The sequence below is a fragment of the Garra rufa genome, chromosome 11, assembly GCF_049309525.1.
Source record: "Garra rufa chromosome 11, GarRuf1.0, whole genome shotgun sequence".
NCBI classification, from domain to species: domain Eukaryota; kingdom Metazoa; phylum Chordata; class Actinopteri; order Cypriniformes; family Cyprinidae; genus Garra; species Garra rufa.
In genome coordinates this window covers 24,167,161-24,184,880 of record NC_133371.1, presented here as the reverse complement: position 1 = coordinate 24,184,880, position 17,720 = coordinate 24,167,161, and the positions used below count along the sequence as shown (strand labels likewise).

General features: G+C 36.6%; 1 protein-coding gene across 1 annotated transcript in view; it reads right to left on the bottom strand.

The window, feature by feature from the left end:
• The window catches only part of sipa1l3 (signal-induced proliferation-associated 1 like 3), a 130,676-nt gene that overhangs the window by 24,356 nt on the left and 88,600 nt on the right, over nt 1-17,720 (bottom strand). The window contains exons 8-10 of the mRNA XM_073850095.1: nt 14,598-14,755; nt 13,853-14,438; nt 12,103-12,377 (exon numbers count right to left, since the gene is read on the bottom strand). Of these exons, the coding sequence (XP_073706196.1) occupies nt 12,103-12,377; nt 13,853-14,438; nt 14,598-14,755 (1,019 nt within the window). The remainder of the gene's footprint in view (nt 1-12,102; nt 12,378-13,852; nt 14,439-14,597; nt 14,756-17,720) is intronic.

The following is a 17,720-nucleotide window of genomic DNA, read 5'->3' as shown; positions in this document are numbered from 1 at the left end:
TTAAAAACATACTGTATGTTCTTTCTGCATTAGTTTGAAGACTGAATGTAAAATTATTGCATATTTGTATTGCATTTGTATATTTAAAAATGTTAATGTTAGGTAGGATTAATCACAATTAATTGCTATTAATTTCAGAAACAAATGTGTGATTAATTAGTTCATTTTTTAATCAACTGACAGCACTAATACATATATATTTATACACCACTGTCCACAATTTTTTTTTCTTTTAAAAACTTAAATCTCTCTATAAAAGCTTACCAAGACTGTATTTATTTGATCAAAAATACAGTAAAAACAGTAAGTCTTCAGTGTCAAATAGTCCTTCAGAAATCAATGTTGAAAACAGTTGTGCTGATTCATAGTTTTGTGAAAAAGTACATTTTTTTTTACTAATTTATCAGGATTTTAATGAATAGAAAGTGCAAAAGAACAGCTTTTATTTGAAATGGAAATCTTTTCTTTAACTGTATGTGACCCTGGACCATGTATGGTTTGTTAGGATAAGACAATATTTGGCTGAGATACAACTACTTCAATATCTGGAATCTGAGGGTGTAAAAAAAATCAAAATGTTGAGAGAATCGACTTGAAATTAAGTTCTTAGCAATGCATATTACTAATCAAAAATTGAATTTTTGATATATTTATGATAGGAAATTTACAAAATATCTTTATGGAACAAGATCTTTACTTAATATTCCAAAGATTTTTGGCATAAAAGAAAAATTGATGGCTTGTCGCAAGTCAAAAGTGTGACTAGGTTGATTATGACAGTTTTAAAGCCTATGTGCCAGTCAAAAAGCTCTTCATCCTGTGTTAAAGGTTCCAGATTTTATGGGATGTTTCAAAGGAATAGTTCTGCAGTAATTTGAGTGTGTACTTAAGCACAGCAGGTCTAGTTCACTGGCAGATTAGTCCCAAATCCCTGTTGACCAGTACACTAACCCCTACTGAATGCCAAACAGCATGAGGATGAAACGCTCTGATCAGCGCCAGAATCCCTCTGGGTCTCTCTGCTTTCTGATGATGATGAGAAACTGAAACCCACTCTGTGTCGGATGCCGCCATACCCCCACTCCCCTCCACTGTCAGCACTTTCGCACAAGGACTCAAGTCAAGGCAACTGTCCTTTGATTTGACTTTCTTCTAAACAACAGCTTTATCAATCTCAGCTACCTCCATTTATCTTGTCAGCAGAGAGGGTCAGTACCTTTCCAGACAAAATCATTAAAAACTTATAGTACGGTTTCAAAAGTTTAGGGTCAGTCAACAACAATGCAGTACTTTTTTAACATTGATAACAATCAGAAATGCTTCTTAAGCACCAAACCATTATATTAGAATGATTTCTCAAGGATCATGACACTGAAGAGTGGAGTCACAGGAATACAATACATTTGAAAATACACTATACTAGAAACAGTCATTTTAAATTATAATAATATTTTACAATATAACTTTTTAGCTTTAATATCATGCACAAATGCAGCAGTAGCCTCTGTCATTTCATATTAAAGCGCAAATTAAACTATAAGCATGCGTGTCAGATTCGCATCACATTCGGCAGTGGCAGCTCTTAAAGTAGTAGCAGCCAAAATAAGCAAAGAACCCAGCTGCTGTGATGTCTGTTAATCAAAGAACAAAAGAAAAAAGAGCAAATCAATAACTTTTGTAGCTATAAGGATTCAACTATATTTAATTTAGTATTTAGTGTTTGATAACTTTATTCAATTTCTGTGTATTTCCTACTTGCTAAAAGTCACAGGTAAATAATGGGTTTATGTGAAGATTGTTTTAAGTTCACTTCAGTTTTTTAAAGTCTAATAAATGTTCAAATTGATAGCTCTCAATTATAATGTCAGTATATTCAGCAGTTAAATATTAAATAATAGGGAATAAACAAACAATTTCATAGAGATATCAGTAATATTATTATCAGTGATACCTTCAGTCATAAAAAAATATTTAACAAATATTAAAAACATACTGTATGTTCTTTCTGCATTATTTTGAAGATTCACAATTAATTGCTATTAATTTCAGAAACAAATATGTGATTAATTAGTTCATTTTTTAATCAACTGACAGCACTAATACATATATATTTATACACCACTGTCCACAATTTTTTTTTTTCTTTTAAAAACTTAAATCTCTCTATAAAAGCTTACCAAGACTGTATTTATTTGATCAAAAATACAGTAAAAACAGTAAGTCTTCAGTGTCAAATAGTCCTTCAGAAATCAATGTTGAAAACAGTTGTGCTGCTTCATAGTTTTGTGAAAAATAACAATTTTTTTACTAATTTATAACACACGGCTATCGGCGCTGACACTTTTTTTTTTAACCAAATAAATGCATCTTTGCTCAGCATAAAATAAAATAAAAATCTTACCAGCAGTGTATGGTTACAAGCTAAGGAAGTCTATGCTATCCTGGCTATCCTACCCCTCCAGCCACTAGCAAAAACAACCTAAGCCCCACAATTCACCTGATATTCCAAACCCTTACTCTAGTAGCACCTTCAGCCCCTTGACATCTATATTTCATAGATCATCATCTTTATTGTATGCTGCTACCTATTATTATCCTCCAACCACAGGGAGGGAGAAAAAGACAGACAAACCGAAGAGTCAGAAAGCCAAAATGAGACAAAAGGAAGCAAGGAGGAAAGCGAGAGGAGGAGGGGAGAGTGGAAAACACACCAGACTCTACAGCGCTTTTGTCTAATACACCAAATAACTCTCTTTTGAAGACCACAAGGGCACATAAACTATCCATGACTGACTACACAGACACGCTGAGAATGTATAGAGGGCAGATAGAGACATTGAGGATGTAAACTGAATATTAACTGTCAGCTGCACTGCACTAGTAAAACTCATGTTTATATAAACCTAAAGTCTGAGACCACTAACAAAAATTCGACCATTTCATTTTTGCATTATAATTTAATACAATACCTTTCATTACAAATTCTATCATGAGCAATTTGAGTGAAAAAATTTAATTAACGTTTCGTTTTTGCTTTGCCTCTTTTGCTTTAATTGCAGCAGCTGTTTATGTAAAAGCAGATTATCATGTTCTAATCTTCATACTGTGGCGATGAATTAACAATTTGTTCCCCTGACTTATTTTAAATTAAATCATGTCCACAATTAAAGTCATAATAAAACAAATTAGCAACAGAAGTTGTCAGGTTGTCGACTGGATGGAGGAATATCTGAATGCAAGCTTGGGGTTGACTGTTAGAAAGAGGAGAGTATAAAGTGCCCCCTTAAAGGAACACTCCACTTTTTTTGGAAATAGTCATTCTCCAACTCCCCCCGAGTTAATAAGCTGAGTTTTACCGTTTTGAAATCCATTCAGCCATTCTCCTGTTCTGGCGATATCACTTTTAGCATAGCTTAGCATAGATCATTGAATCCTATTAGACCAACAGCATCGCGGTTCAAAAATGACCAAGTTTGCTGCCGTAACATGGCCGAAGCAGGAAGAGTAATATCACGCAGCACATGTACAAATGCTAACCTAGCTGGGAACTAATTTCAGGCGCTGCGTGATATTACTGCGTCTGCTGCATCCATATTACGACAGCAAACTTCCTTGACTATTACGCCGGAATGGGAGTGTAGTTCCTAATCGTATCGGCCTAGAAAATCGCAGCTTTACATTTTCCGCTGGTCTTAGTACACGATATAACTACAGAAGAGTCAAGTTTTAAATAGGAAAAATATCGAAACTGGTAATATTTAAAACTTGGTCGTTTTTGAACGCGATGCTATTGGTCTAATAGGATTCAATGATTAGGGCTGGGCGATATGGCAAAAATGTAATCTCGATAATTTTTTCCCCATATTGAACGATAACGATATATATTTCGATATAAGCTGTTGATGTTGCCAGCTTTAAAATAGTATCCCAACAATGACTAAAGTCACAAAAATGAAAGGGTTCATTAAATTACATTTAAAGTACAGTTTATTAACAAAAACAGATTACAGATTTGGCCTTAAAAATTAAAACAACTTACTAAAAAAAATAAAAAAAAATAAAAGTTGTGACAGAGTATGGTAAATGAGAGTAAATGTACAAAATGTAAACATAAAATTATTGTAAAAAACATAATTTGTAACACAATTATTTATTTATTTATTATTATTATTAACACAATTGTTTATTTTCTCTATTATAGGTTGAGCTATTTAAATTAGAGGCAACCACTGCATTTTGAAACAATCTACAGTATAAATAACAAAAAATTACGACACGGTTCTTTCTTAATCGTATTAAGTGCAGACAATTCAGCCATAATCTAAGTAGGCTACTCTCTAAATATGCAAAGTGCAAATAGAGACGGATATTTCAAGCATGATACAGAGCTATAGACATACACAACCTATCATAGCCTACATACTAATAACAGCCTAGATATGTCATGTAGCCTAATTTGCGTGCATTGGGGGGATTAAAATTGCGTTTGAATGCGCGTATGTTTTTTGCTTTCGGTTTCAGTTTTAACAATCGCGCCAAACTCTCAGCTGAGCTAAGAGTCACTTTTCAGGTAGCCAAACCACTTATATAACGGAATTCGTGCTACCTTTTTTGTCGACAATTTCAACATCTTTGGATAATAACTCGAAGTTAGTTTCACTTTCGTCGCTGCTTCCTCTCTCTCTTTTTGTCGTCCTGGTGTTAAGTTTGCTTCTCAAAGTGCGGTAGGAAATGAACTTTGTACTTTGATGTGCACACGCACGCTGTACGCTGATTGGCTGTTGTCGCATATTTCTACTGTGTGATTGGCTCTTAGATTAATCCATATCGAGCAAAAAACGTCTAGAGCCTATCATCGTTGTTATTTATCGCGATTCGATATGATATTGTTTATCGGCCCAGCCCTATCAATGATCTTTGCTTATGATATTGCCAGAACAGGAAAATGGCTGAATGGACTTCAAAACGATAAAACTCAACTTATTAACTCGGGTTGGCCTACTCTGCTCTGATTCGTCAAATGACCCAGTCTGTTGTGATTGGTCTACCGCGTACAGCGCACGTCCGAAATGATACACCTATTGCCATAGTTCTGTATTTTGAACACTCAACAGAAACTATAAGCATCTATTATTTATTATACTTACAGGTTGTAATTCAAAGGAGCCAGCTGGTCCAAATAAACTGGGTACTGAGGTATCTTTCAAAAGCAAAAGTTAAATGGTGCGTTGAACTGACCAAAATTAGAGAAGCAGTCGTGAATAAAATAACATGTGTGAGGGCGGGACTAAGTTGCCTGCGGCCAGCCAACGTAGAACATAGGCAGGAATTACACATATGTGATACTCAGTGACGTGTAGCCAGCACGAAAGTGGAATTCGAATTACTAACAACTCATTTAGGCTGCACAAAGTCATTTGTATATTACAAACTGACTGTATGTGTATTATTGGAAATGGCAATATTCGAAATGGCATAATAGAAGCACTTAATGATTGGAGACTAGGGTCCAGTTTACACTAGTGCATTTTCGTTTTAAAACTCAACTTTTGCTACGGTTACTTACACCTGTTATTTACACTACTTTTGAAATTTTGACTTTTGAAATTTGGCTGCCCACAGTAGCTCTGCATATCCTTAATGAACGTTTAAACAATAACATCATGCTCATTTGTTAGGCTCATTTAAGAAAGTAACAGTTAAATTGCAAAGTAAAAATAATGAATTGCAGTATTTTTACATCCCAAGGAATAACAGTCAATTTGGTTACAGTTACTTTTCTTAAATAAGACATCCTTGATGACGTATGCAGCCTGAATGGTCACGTGCAAGCGTTTTTGGTTGTGTAGTGTAGACGGAGAATGCTTCTGAAACGCAGTGAAAACGCCAGTGTCGACGAGGATAGTTTGCATTTTAAAATGAAAATGCACTAGTGTAAATGTTTACACTACTCCAGCGTTTTTGACCCTAGAAAACTGAGACTTTTGAAAACGCTGCAGACCGTTTTAGTTTAAAACCTCTGGTGCTGATAGGCTAGTGGTTAGTGGCACTGCCATATAGTGCAGCTCCACCTCTGGCAACCCGAGTTTGAGTCCTGACTACAGGTCCTTTGCCAATCCCGTTCCCAGCTCTCCATCCCATGTGTTCCTGTCATTCTCTACGGTCTTGTCCATTAAAAAGCATGACAAAGGCGAAAAACTACACTGCGTTTCAGTGTAAATGGACCAAAACGGAGACTTTTAAAAACAATGACACAACTGCCCACATTCATTTTGCATATCCTTGATGACCATGTAAACTATAACATCATGCTTATTCTTATACCCATAGATTTGTATAGGTAGGCGCCTCAGTCGACCACTCCAAGCATGTAGAAGCAACCGCCATCTAAATAATAGGGTAATAAAATAATAGTTACCTATACATGCATATGGTTGTACCTGCATAAATGGTCATGTGACATGCATTTTCGGTTGTAAAGTGTGGACAAATTTCATTTCAGTGAAAACGGCAGTGTAGACGAGGATCATTTTCAATTTAAAATGCAATATAAATCGGGCTTAAAACAGGGTCTGCGGTGTTTTCGAAACTCGTAAAGCTTAAAAAAACTCTAGTGTAAACAGCCTAAATGTCTACAATTTGGCTAAAATGAGGGAACAAAATAATAAATATTCCTATTTTTCCCTTATGCTGTGCAGGGCTCCATAACTTTGAAATACTATACTTTAAATCATAATTTTTTTTGACATAGTACAAATCTTAAAACAAACCTTGGTAAAACAATTTTACAGTGTCCTTGTTACAAATTACATGTACTTATTATAATAATAATAACAGTAAATTATGCATAATTACATACAACCAACCCTAAACCAAACCCTAATCCTAACCCTAAAGCAAGTACATGTTGTTAATTTATATTACTCAGTTCTTAAATGGATAATTACACTATAACACAGACACCTTAAAATAAAGTGTAACCCCAATCTTATTTTATATCTCATTTACATTTTATATCATGTTAAATCACATATTTTAAATTGTATATTGTGTTTCACTTGAGAAAATTAGACATTTTCAAACATTTAAAAAAAAAGATGTTAAACACATAATAAGACATAATTCTTCAGCACACATAAACGCTTTCTAATCAAAGAGACTGAAGCCACGCTCGGACAAAGGCTAGAAAAACCCTCAGCGTGAAATACATGAGCACAGCCTCATGTTGCTACACTGGAGCTCTTCCTCTTCATCACTAAAAGAGTGCTGTCAGCTCCACCACTCCTCTTTTACTGCCATCCATTTATCCATCTATCCCTCCATCCGACACCTTCACCGTGTCCAAGTATTTTCATTCCTTGTTCTAATACAACTGAGTCCCAGCGTTTCACATCCATCCTTTGTCTCCAAGCCCATCACTAACCTCCGAGTGTAGACCAGACTGTTGTATCGGATATCCGCGGCAGCGCCATGAGGCTCTGACTGACAGCTGAAGTACAAACGAGCCCTGACAACCGGACACACACGCACACACACACACACACACAGATTTCAGCTCTCCACCCCTCCAATCCTCTCTTTCACTATGATAACAAGAGGAAGAGAGACAGAGAGGGAGGGTGAGACGGAGGGAGAAACGGGAGGAGGGGTGTTCCTCCCACTTTGTTTCCGAGCAAGGAGGCGCTCAGACATGCCTCAGCATCTACCGTCTTCATATTCTTCCCCTGCATGCTAAACACGCCGTCCTCAGCGTCACGCCGAACACATTTCTTAATTAAACCTCCTTTATTTATTTATTTTTAGCCCCTTTTTCACAGATTCCAGGCTTTAGTCTCATGCAATCTGCTCCCCTGGCACTGGCTGGACCACTGAGAGGGAAAGAGATACAAACAGAGGAGGGAAAATGAACGAGATAGAATGACAGAAAGACAAGCATGTCGAAGCATGCAATTAACACGCTCTTTCGTTTTAGGCACAGTGTGGGTGGGGGGTGTTGGGATCTCAAAAGAGAACATCTCAAAAGGAGTTTACTTGCGTAATTTAACCACAACGGCGAACACATGTCCCGCTAGCACGCAATCAAACATGCTGCTGAGTAATTAGTCTCTAACAGCAGCCACTCAGAAGAAAGTTCAGAGTCATGCCATGTTGAACTATATCAAACATGCAATGTGAAACATTAACAAGTTAAGAAGCGCCCTCAAACGTACCTTTTCGTCGCAGCAAAACTGAGGCTTCACATAATCACTGTTTTCATTTGTAAACTGTTCCATCCCTCTCTCCTCTCCTTTTCTAACACTCTCTTTCTCTCTGTCCCTCTCTCTCTCTTTCTCTCTAACACTCCCACTCACTGTTCCCCTGAGAACTGCGGCGTCTGCCAACGTTCTCAAAATCTGGTGAGTGCCTGTGTGTGTATGTGCGCACACAAGTGTGTGTGTGTGTTTGTGCTTGTGCATCAGACAAAGAGGAGGTACAAGAGAGAGAAACAAAAGCTTTTCCCCTCTCGTTTGAAGATACATAGTGTTTTTGTTTCACCTATAAAAACATTGAAACTGAATCTTTGAATTATGTCAGTGGGGTGCCAGCCGGCGGGCATTTGCAGCAAGCAGCATTAATTCTGCCACGAGGCTCGTCGTTAATCTTTCCAAAATGAGAATGGGTCTCCAGAGGGGTGCAAAGTGCAAAAAAAACCAATAGCAACAGCCCTGTCAGATCTGAAATGTGCTGCTGACTAGATTTTTAAGCTTAAAGTTGCTGTTTTCCGTACAGAACGACTATTGCTGACTTGAGGTTCCTGTCAGAAAATGTCTGGGAAGGTGAAAACACTGACAGTGTTTATTTTCTCTGTTTGCTGTCTTATTCAAAGAAAAGGATTTTAGGATTGCATTGGATTTCACCTGGGCTGCACTGTGATTGTATAAAGGGTTTGCACCTAGGTCATGATTTAGTCAGTTAAAGGAGAAGTTCACTTTCAGAACAAAAATTAACAGATAATGCACTCACCCCCTTGTCATCCAAGATGTTCATGTCTTTCTTTCTTCAGTCGTAAAGAACTGGTGTTTTTCGAGGAAAACATTTCAGGATTTCTCTCCATATAGTGGACTTCTATGGTGCCCTCCGAGTTTGAACTTGCAAAATGCAGCTTCAAAGGGCTCTAAATGATCCCAGCCAAGGAAGAAGGGTCTCATCTAGCGAAACGATTGATTATTTTCTACAAACATTTACAACTTATAAACTTTTTAATCTCAAACGCTCGTCTTGCCGAGCTAGACAAGACAAGCATTTGAGGTTAAAAAGTATATAAATTGTATTTTTTTTTAGGAAATAACCCATCATTTTGCTAGATAAGACCCTTCTTTCCTCGGCTGTGATCATTTAGAGCCCTTTGAAGCTGCATTTTGGGAGTTCAAACTCGGAGGCACCATAGAAGTCCATTATATGGAGAGAAATCCTGCAATTTTTTACTCAAAAACATAATTTCCTTACGACTGAAGAAAGAAAGACATGGGTGACAAGGGGGTAAGTACATTATCTGTAAATTTTTGTTCTCAAAGTGAACTACTCCTTTAATGGTGATACTCAGATGTAAACAATAGCATGGATTGCACTACTATTGCTACTGAATATGCGGTTCGGCTAATTTATGCTGTGTGAACCACGGAAAAAACGTGTGGAAGCTTCTAAATCCTATAGAGAAGGACTTAGTACGCAGGTAAGGGCGCAATATTTTGAAAAAACTAAAGTTAATAGGTGGTAAAGATACATACAAGCAGTTTTAATTAAAAAAAATTGCCTAATATTTCACCTACCTGACTGGAAATGATAAGAACAAACATAAATGTTAAGATTCTTGCCCTGGAAATTCTGGTTCAGTTTGGCCAACCACAAACGCCTTTTGTTCCTCTTTTCCTTGATTTGTTTTAACTTTTGGCAGTCTATAGTACTCCAAACTTTTTTTTTCCCCGATCTGACCCATTAGTACATGCCAAAACATGAAAATAATTAATCATTTTCAGCAGTAATAATCAGCATAATATGCGAGTTTTGTTTGGTTTTAGTGGCCAATTGATGACTCATAGTGAAAACACTCTAGATTACATCTGTTTTAAAAAAATGCCAATGAAGGGATTTGATGCTCTCTGGAACATCATAGGCAGCAGTTCACCGAATGAATGCAGAAGCCGAAGCTTTTGTCTCTAGACTATGAGACAGGCTGGAGTCTGACAGTCTTTTATGGTGTTCTCTGTTAATGATTTATCGAAGCGGAATGAATTTAATGGAGTCGCAAGAGCTATCTAACATTCTGATAAAATGTTGGACTAATGGCTCTTTCCCCATCCTCTGCAGGAGTATTCAATTAAAGTTCCAAGAGGTCCAATCTCTACATTTCCTTTTTAGCAAACATCCAAACAATCTTACCTTAAACTGATTCAGAAGTGAATTTTGTAGTGTGTGAAATGAAATAACCCAAATTACCGCAAGAGCAATTATATGGTATTATGGCTTGCTCAAATGACTTTTAAATAAACCAATTAAAATAGTTTGTCAGGGTATGTACAAGAACAGGGTATAAAACAGATATATAAATGAAATATATTTGGGAAATGATTTGTGGTTTTGACCTGACCATCTGGTTTTCTAATTGGAAACCTCTAAACAATGCATTGGAATTCTGGTTATGACTATTTGTATTGTTTCCATAATAATTACATTTCTTTATAATTATGTTAGGATCCACAGGATCCTGTTTTACATTTCATGTTATGATTGATAACTATGGAAGCCCATTTCCACCACCGAATAAAAAAAAAAAAAAATTATTAAAAGATAATTGCAACTTTTTATCTCAAAATTCAGATTTTTTTCTCACAATTGCGATTTTACATCTCACAATTCTGACTTTTTTTTTCTCAGAATTGAGATATAAGCTTGCAATTCAGAATTTTGTGATATAAACTTACAACTGCAACTTATAAAGTCAGAGATTAGTGGGATATAAAATTGAAAAAAAAAAAAAGTTGTTTTCAACTTAAAAAAGTAAGTGTTCATGCTGCCTTAAAAGTTTAAGTTTACTCAACTCAAATATTCATGTTTTCATGTAGTACAACTTAACATGTCATGTTGACTAAACTTAAAATTTTAAGGCAGCATAAACACTTACTTTTAAGTTGAATCGACTTTTTTTTTACAGTGTACAGTATGAAAAATGTATATTCATTTTGAAACTTGCTAAATATTAAATTATTAGCTTTAAAGATCAAGTAAGCGTTAGATGACGACAAACTTAAATGTAAAAATATGGAAAATAAGCATTCAAAATGAAGTCATACACTGTTTATGCCAACAGCGTTTCTTCTGAGGCAAGGGAGATCATAAAATATTGGACGCGAATAAAAATTTTAGGAAAACAATTAAACAACGCAAATACTACAGAATATAACATTGAAAAGTGTATAAATCACGTGTTTTTCTAAATTAAAACTGACCAAACTGTCCAAAAGTGACACCAGCAGGTGAAGTTACAACGGGAGTCCGCCTCTCTCGCCTCGAGTTTTAACAGACCCCCTAAAGTGAGTTTGGCGGGAGGTAATTGGGAATGAATGGGGGAAAGTCTTGTGAGAGGAGGCAATGCCTCCATCGCGATATGATTGGATATGACTAGTTATGTTTGGCTGTGATTGGTTAATGTGGAAAATCCCGCCTCTCGCGTTAATGCGTGTTTTGCGTTCGCGAATCAGTCTGAATTAACAATATAATGGCGTTAATGGGAAGACTAATTTTAAAAAGTAAATAAACCACTTACACATTTTGATATAACCAGTTTGTTACATCAAAATAAGACTTAAAATGACATGAAAACATGAAGTAAATTTCTAGTGTCTGTGACAAATATTTACAAAGTATGTCTACATTGCATGTGCCACTTCAGATGTGGCTTCTGGGACCTAATAAATCATGACTCGTGTCTTGAGATGTTTACTGTATTTTAAAGAAGTTGGCTGACACCCAACAGCCAATGTTTGATTTCTCAAACAATAGCAGTCTAGATTTTAAAATGGCATTAAAAGGCAAAAAATACGAAAAAATTCCCAAAATGCTCACCTGCGGGCCCCTCCCTCTTCGAACGGTGGAATGATGACCACTTTTACGGTGACCGAAGTACGCAGTAGGTCAATCATCTGCTCGTGGGAGAGCGTCACAGCGGCAACTTTGCAGATTTCTACCAAACGGCTACCCTGCCGGAGTCCCGCCTGCCAAGCAAAGCCGTATTCCTCAACTTCAGATACAGTTCCGTCCAAACGTACATGGAAACCAAGCTGGCCTAAACCATTACGTCGTAATGTCATATCAACCGTCTCACAACCTACAGTCAATGCCTGCAAGGAAAAAAAACAGACAGGAGTTTAGAGACTATAAACGGGGTTTGTACAGATACTGTAAGATAAAATTCAGTGCTTTTCAAGCACTACTTTTTGGATTTTTAAGGACTTCAATCTGAGATCTCACTTACCAAACAATGTCTTCTCTTTTAAATTTAAAAATGAAATAAAAATATACTTACAAAATTGTATATAAATAAAGCACATGTAAAGTATTAATACTAAAGTATATTGCACTTTTACTATAGATCTATTTGTAGTAGTTGAGTTCTCCTTTAAGGGATTTGTATTTGTGTATACATTATTTCTTTTTTCTTTGTTTTGTTTTTTAAATGTACTGCTTTAATGGTTTGATGTTTTCTACTGTTTAAGAAAAAATCTGAAAAAAAAAAAAAGATTCTCGACAATTGCTCTGAAATCCTGATATAAAACAAATTATTTGCGAACCCGCACTGAAGTCTCGGTCTGAATCAAATGATTTGCGATCCACGCTATGAAGATCCAATCTAAAGCAAACGATTTGCGAAACCCACTCCGAAGTGTGATTCGCCAATCATTTGACTTAGATCGGAACTTTGCGTATCGTGAAACATTTGATTTAGATCAGGACTTCAAATCGCATAATGCGAATCATTTGATTTTGAATCATTCAATTCGTGAAATGATTCGCAAACCTGTTCTGATCTAAATAAAATGTTTTGCGTGTTTCATGTTTCGAAGTCCCGATCTGAAACAAATGATTCGTGATACGCAACAAAACTAAATGAAATGATTCGCATTATGCAAAGTTCCAATCTAAATCAAATTATTTGCAATACAGGATTTGAAGTCCTAATCTGAAATAAATGATTCGCGATACGCAATCTGATTGGAGCACTTCGAAACATGCAATCATTTTGCGATGCAATGGTTTAACTGATTCAGAGTTTCGAAAAGCTCAGTTTCACCCACCCCTACATGTTTTTTTTTTAAATCATTACAAGAGATGTTGAAATTCAAAAATGAATGTCTCTTTCAATTTGATCTGTTTTTTGCTAGTGAATAGCTTAAAATGAATGATCGAAGTCACGAGTTTGAATCAATCAGAGCGGTTCCAGTTTAAATGACTCAATAGTTTAAATGACTCAATTGGTTTGGTTCATCTGTTCCTCTTTTCACATCTTTAGCCATGTTTGCACGTCACTGTCAGTACTACTACTTGCTTAGCTTGATTGTTTTCTGACTTTAACTGAAATAAGCAAAAAAGGTACAATGTTTTTTAAATTGCTTATTTCATAGATGCAGTCTTTCAATAATTCAATCACTTTTCAAGTACCTCTTCAGGAACATTGCTATTTTCAAGGGTTTTCCAGGCCGTAAATTTCAAAAAGTCAAATTCAAGTACTTTAAGCACCTTGTACGAACCCTGTATAAATGGCAAATCTCATAATTCAAACCAATTAATGGACTGTCCATGTATGTTGTATAAGTACCTTAAGTCTCTGCACCACCTCTCTGATATCTTGTGCACTGCCCTCTGCTACCCGTAAGGCCACATGGTCTCCTCTACCATAGAAAATCTTCAGTGCAAGTCTCTCCGCCGTCCAACCAATCACATCAGCACAGAAACAGTTAAACACCACCTCTTTGGTGGAGCAGTCTGCCAGGACAATGTACTCATTGGAGATGGCTAGAGCACAAGGAAGCTCGGCGCCTCCACCGTTAAAGTCCTGCGCAAGTACGCGCCAAACAAGCGCCCCTAAGGCACCCATTTCCGCTCCCTCACGTGCCCTGACGCGTTCCTTGCGTTTGGAGGCCAGAGAGATGAGATTGTTCAGTTTGCCAGCAGTGTCAAGTGGCGTAGTGGAAATGCAGTTCTCCGCCAGGTCCCGCAGGTATCCTTGGCGTGTGCGGGTTGCCATGGCGTGGAACTTTTCTGATTTGTGCGCAGCGTTTTCTGCGTTGATGATCTTGGCCAGCAGGAAAGCTCGGAAGGCAGCTGGGTCACGGAAAGTCAGGCCGTTTGAGGGTAGCGGCGGACCGAACGGAGGCACGTCCTTCATGCGGGTCACTGCCACACTGTAGGAAAAAAGACTGATTAATTATTTCATCCAATCCCAGGAGAGTTTTCACTCACTGAACTACATTACTACATTTTCATTGCATATCTCAGTAATCAGCTACAGGCCAACATGCAATACTGTTCTTAGGGATGGTTGCTATGGAAACAAGGCCAACCTGTAGCAGGTGTTGTCAGAGCCAGGGCTGTGCACACGGACAATGACGAACACGTGCTGGAAGTGAGAGCGGATATTCTGTGGAGTGAACGGTAGGGCTCCCGGCTCCTGGAATATGATCGTGACTATATCATTTCCTATGTGCCTCTTCCTCAGGAGCTGTGAGAGAAATGAACAGGAGAGTAAGTCAGAAATTCAATGCAATATAAACTCGACTTGAGTTTTACTTTTAGAACATGCCGGGATGTTGGTACAAGGTTGTAAAGGTGTTATGAGTTGCTAGGTGTTCTAGGTGGTTGCTAAGTGGATTCTGGCCACATTCAATGAGTGTCTAATGCATATTGCATATAGAACTGGAAAGGAGGGCTGTCAAATGATTAATAGCGATTAATCGCATAAAAATAAATATACATAAATTTAGACCACAAAACCAGTCTTAAATAGCACAGGTATATTTGTAGCAATAATCAAAAATACATCGTATGGGTCAAAATTATAGTTTTTTTTAATGCTTTTTAAGTAAAAATCATGTTCCATTAAGATATTTTGTAAACCTGCTACTGTAAATATATCAAAACTTAATTTTTGATTAGTAATATGCATTGCTAAGAACTTCATTTGGACAACTTTAAAGGTGATATACTCAATATATAGTTTTTTTTTGCACCCTCAGATTCCAGTTGTAACTCAGATTCTGAGTTGTAACTCGGCCAAATATTGTCCTATTCTAACAAACCATACATCAATGGAAATGCTTATTTATCAGCTTTCATATGATGTATAAATCTCAATTAAAAAAAAAAAGACTCTTATGACTGGTTTTGTGGCTTGGGTCACATATTATAAACAGACTTTTATTTTGCATGCGATTAATCGCGATTAATCGTTTGACAGCCCTACTGGAAAGTACTTTCTTGATCTGGCTAACTCCGCTCTGATTGGCTAACTTTATGCTGGAAATCAGGACAAAAAGGTTTTTTTTTTTTAATCTGTCCATCTAAAAACAATGTCGTATTTACAAGGTGTACAAGGTTCTGGGCTGATACAGTGAGTATTCACTGTAAGAAAAATGACTGTAATTTTAATGGTAAAACACTAGAAATGCTAAATGCTACTAATAAAGGGTTGGTTCACCTAAAAATTCAAATTTAGTCATTAATTACTCACCCTTATGTCATTCTAAACCTATAAGACTTTGTTTATCTTTGAAACACAAGTAAAGTTATTTCTGATGCAATTCAAGAGCTTTTTGACCCTGCATAGACAGCAACACAAGACTTCAAGGCTTAGAAAGGTAGTAAGGAAGGACATCCTTAAAGTCACATTATGTTAGATTTTTGGATTCAAATCTCCAAAAACCACTAGAACAGTGTTATAGATTTTGCTGTGGCACAATTAAAGCTCAGCTGCTTAGAGCCGTGTATGACGCTCGTCCTTCATTAGCAATCGTTTCAGCGTTCTGGTTTTGCATCCATGACTTTCAGCCCCACCGTGCTTCATACTACAGTGACCTTTAGTCTTCTATATATAGTAGCTCATCCACGGACATGATTTCTGCCCGACGAATTGCATCGGCTGTGGGGATGAAGACAACAACTCCCATGATTCCGCACTCAATAACGGCATCATCAAACTATGCCTTTATTTTTTGTTTGTTTTGAAAATGCGACCTCTATAGGTGAAAACTTGCATATTGTGCCTTTAATGTTAACCAGAATGTACAGAAAACAAACTAAGGCCCTGTTTCCACTAGTGCGTTTTTGTTTTAAAATGAAAACGATCCTCGTCTACACAAGCGTTTTCACTGCATTTCAGAAAGGATCTCCGTCCAAACTACATAACCGAAAACACGTTACATGACCATTCAAAATGAGCATGATGCTACCGTTTACACTGTCATCAAGGATACGCAGAGCGAATGTGGGGACAGGAGATCGTTTCTAAAGAGCAGTGAAATTGCCAGTGTAGATTTCGTTTTAAAACGCCGTTTAAAAATGAAAACGCACTAGTGTGAACAGGGTCTGAAACGCAACCCCAGAGTTTTCAAACTAAAAAGGTGTGCGCAGCATTTTCGAAAGTCTCTGTTTTCGAGACTTTAGTGTAAACGTAGCCGCGGATTTCATCAAAAATATCTTAATTTGTGTTCCGAATACGAACGAAGGTCTTGCGGGTTTGGAACGACATGAGGGTGAGTAATTAATGACAGAATTTTAATTTTTGCATAGGCTAAACTATCCTTTAATTTGTTAACAGTAAGGTCTTTTACTATAGTATATACGGTGAAAAACAGTAATAGGTCTAACATGACAATTTTTATGTATTTGTACAGTAAAATAAACAGTTTTCGAAAGAAATTACAATTTTATGGTGTTTTTTTTATTCAGGGTTTCTGCAGATATGAACAAGTGAAATTTAAGACTTTTTAAGACCTTTTTAATACCACCTTATATGAAATTTAAGACCTAAACCTGTATTGGATATACACATTATATCATATATGTAATATTTAATGTGTTTAATGTAAAAAGTAAACAATTTCATGGCTGTCATAAATGAAATTCAGTTTCAGTTTCAGTTTTAATCAGGCTGTTTGTTCGGTCCGGCAAGTAAAAGAAAAAAAAAACATTTTAAAAGTATCTCGAAAGCTGGGGGTCAACTAGCTCGACCTATATTTATTATTATTATTAAGAACATTATATACATAAAAAAGGTAGTTTGACCTGTATTCTACTACTGCAATTCTGTCTGAAGATGCAGTAACTTCTGCAGGGGGAGAAAAAAATCTTCAGTTGTTAGCAACTGGCCTTAGCCAAGCCCTATATTCAGTTTATTCAAGCCAAGTATCGCTAAACTTGCACTTACCCATAGCTAAAAAGTTAAATCCATTTTACTTCTGTGGTATAATCCGAGAGAGACTCGCGCCAATATCAGAAAGCTGATTGGCTATTGCATGTTGGTCTCATTTGTAGTTTAAATACAGCAAATTATATTTGGAATAGTGAAATAGAGAACTACAACACCACGGGAAACAACCAAGTAACAACAACAAAAAGAGAATTTAAATGAGCATTAGCGGTAGCGTTACATGGACATTGGAAAAATAAGACCTGTGTAAAATTATTTA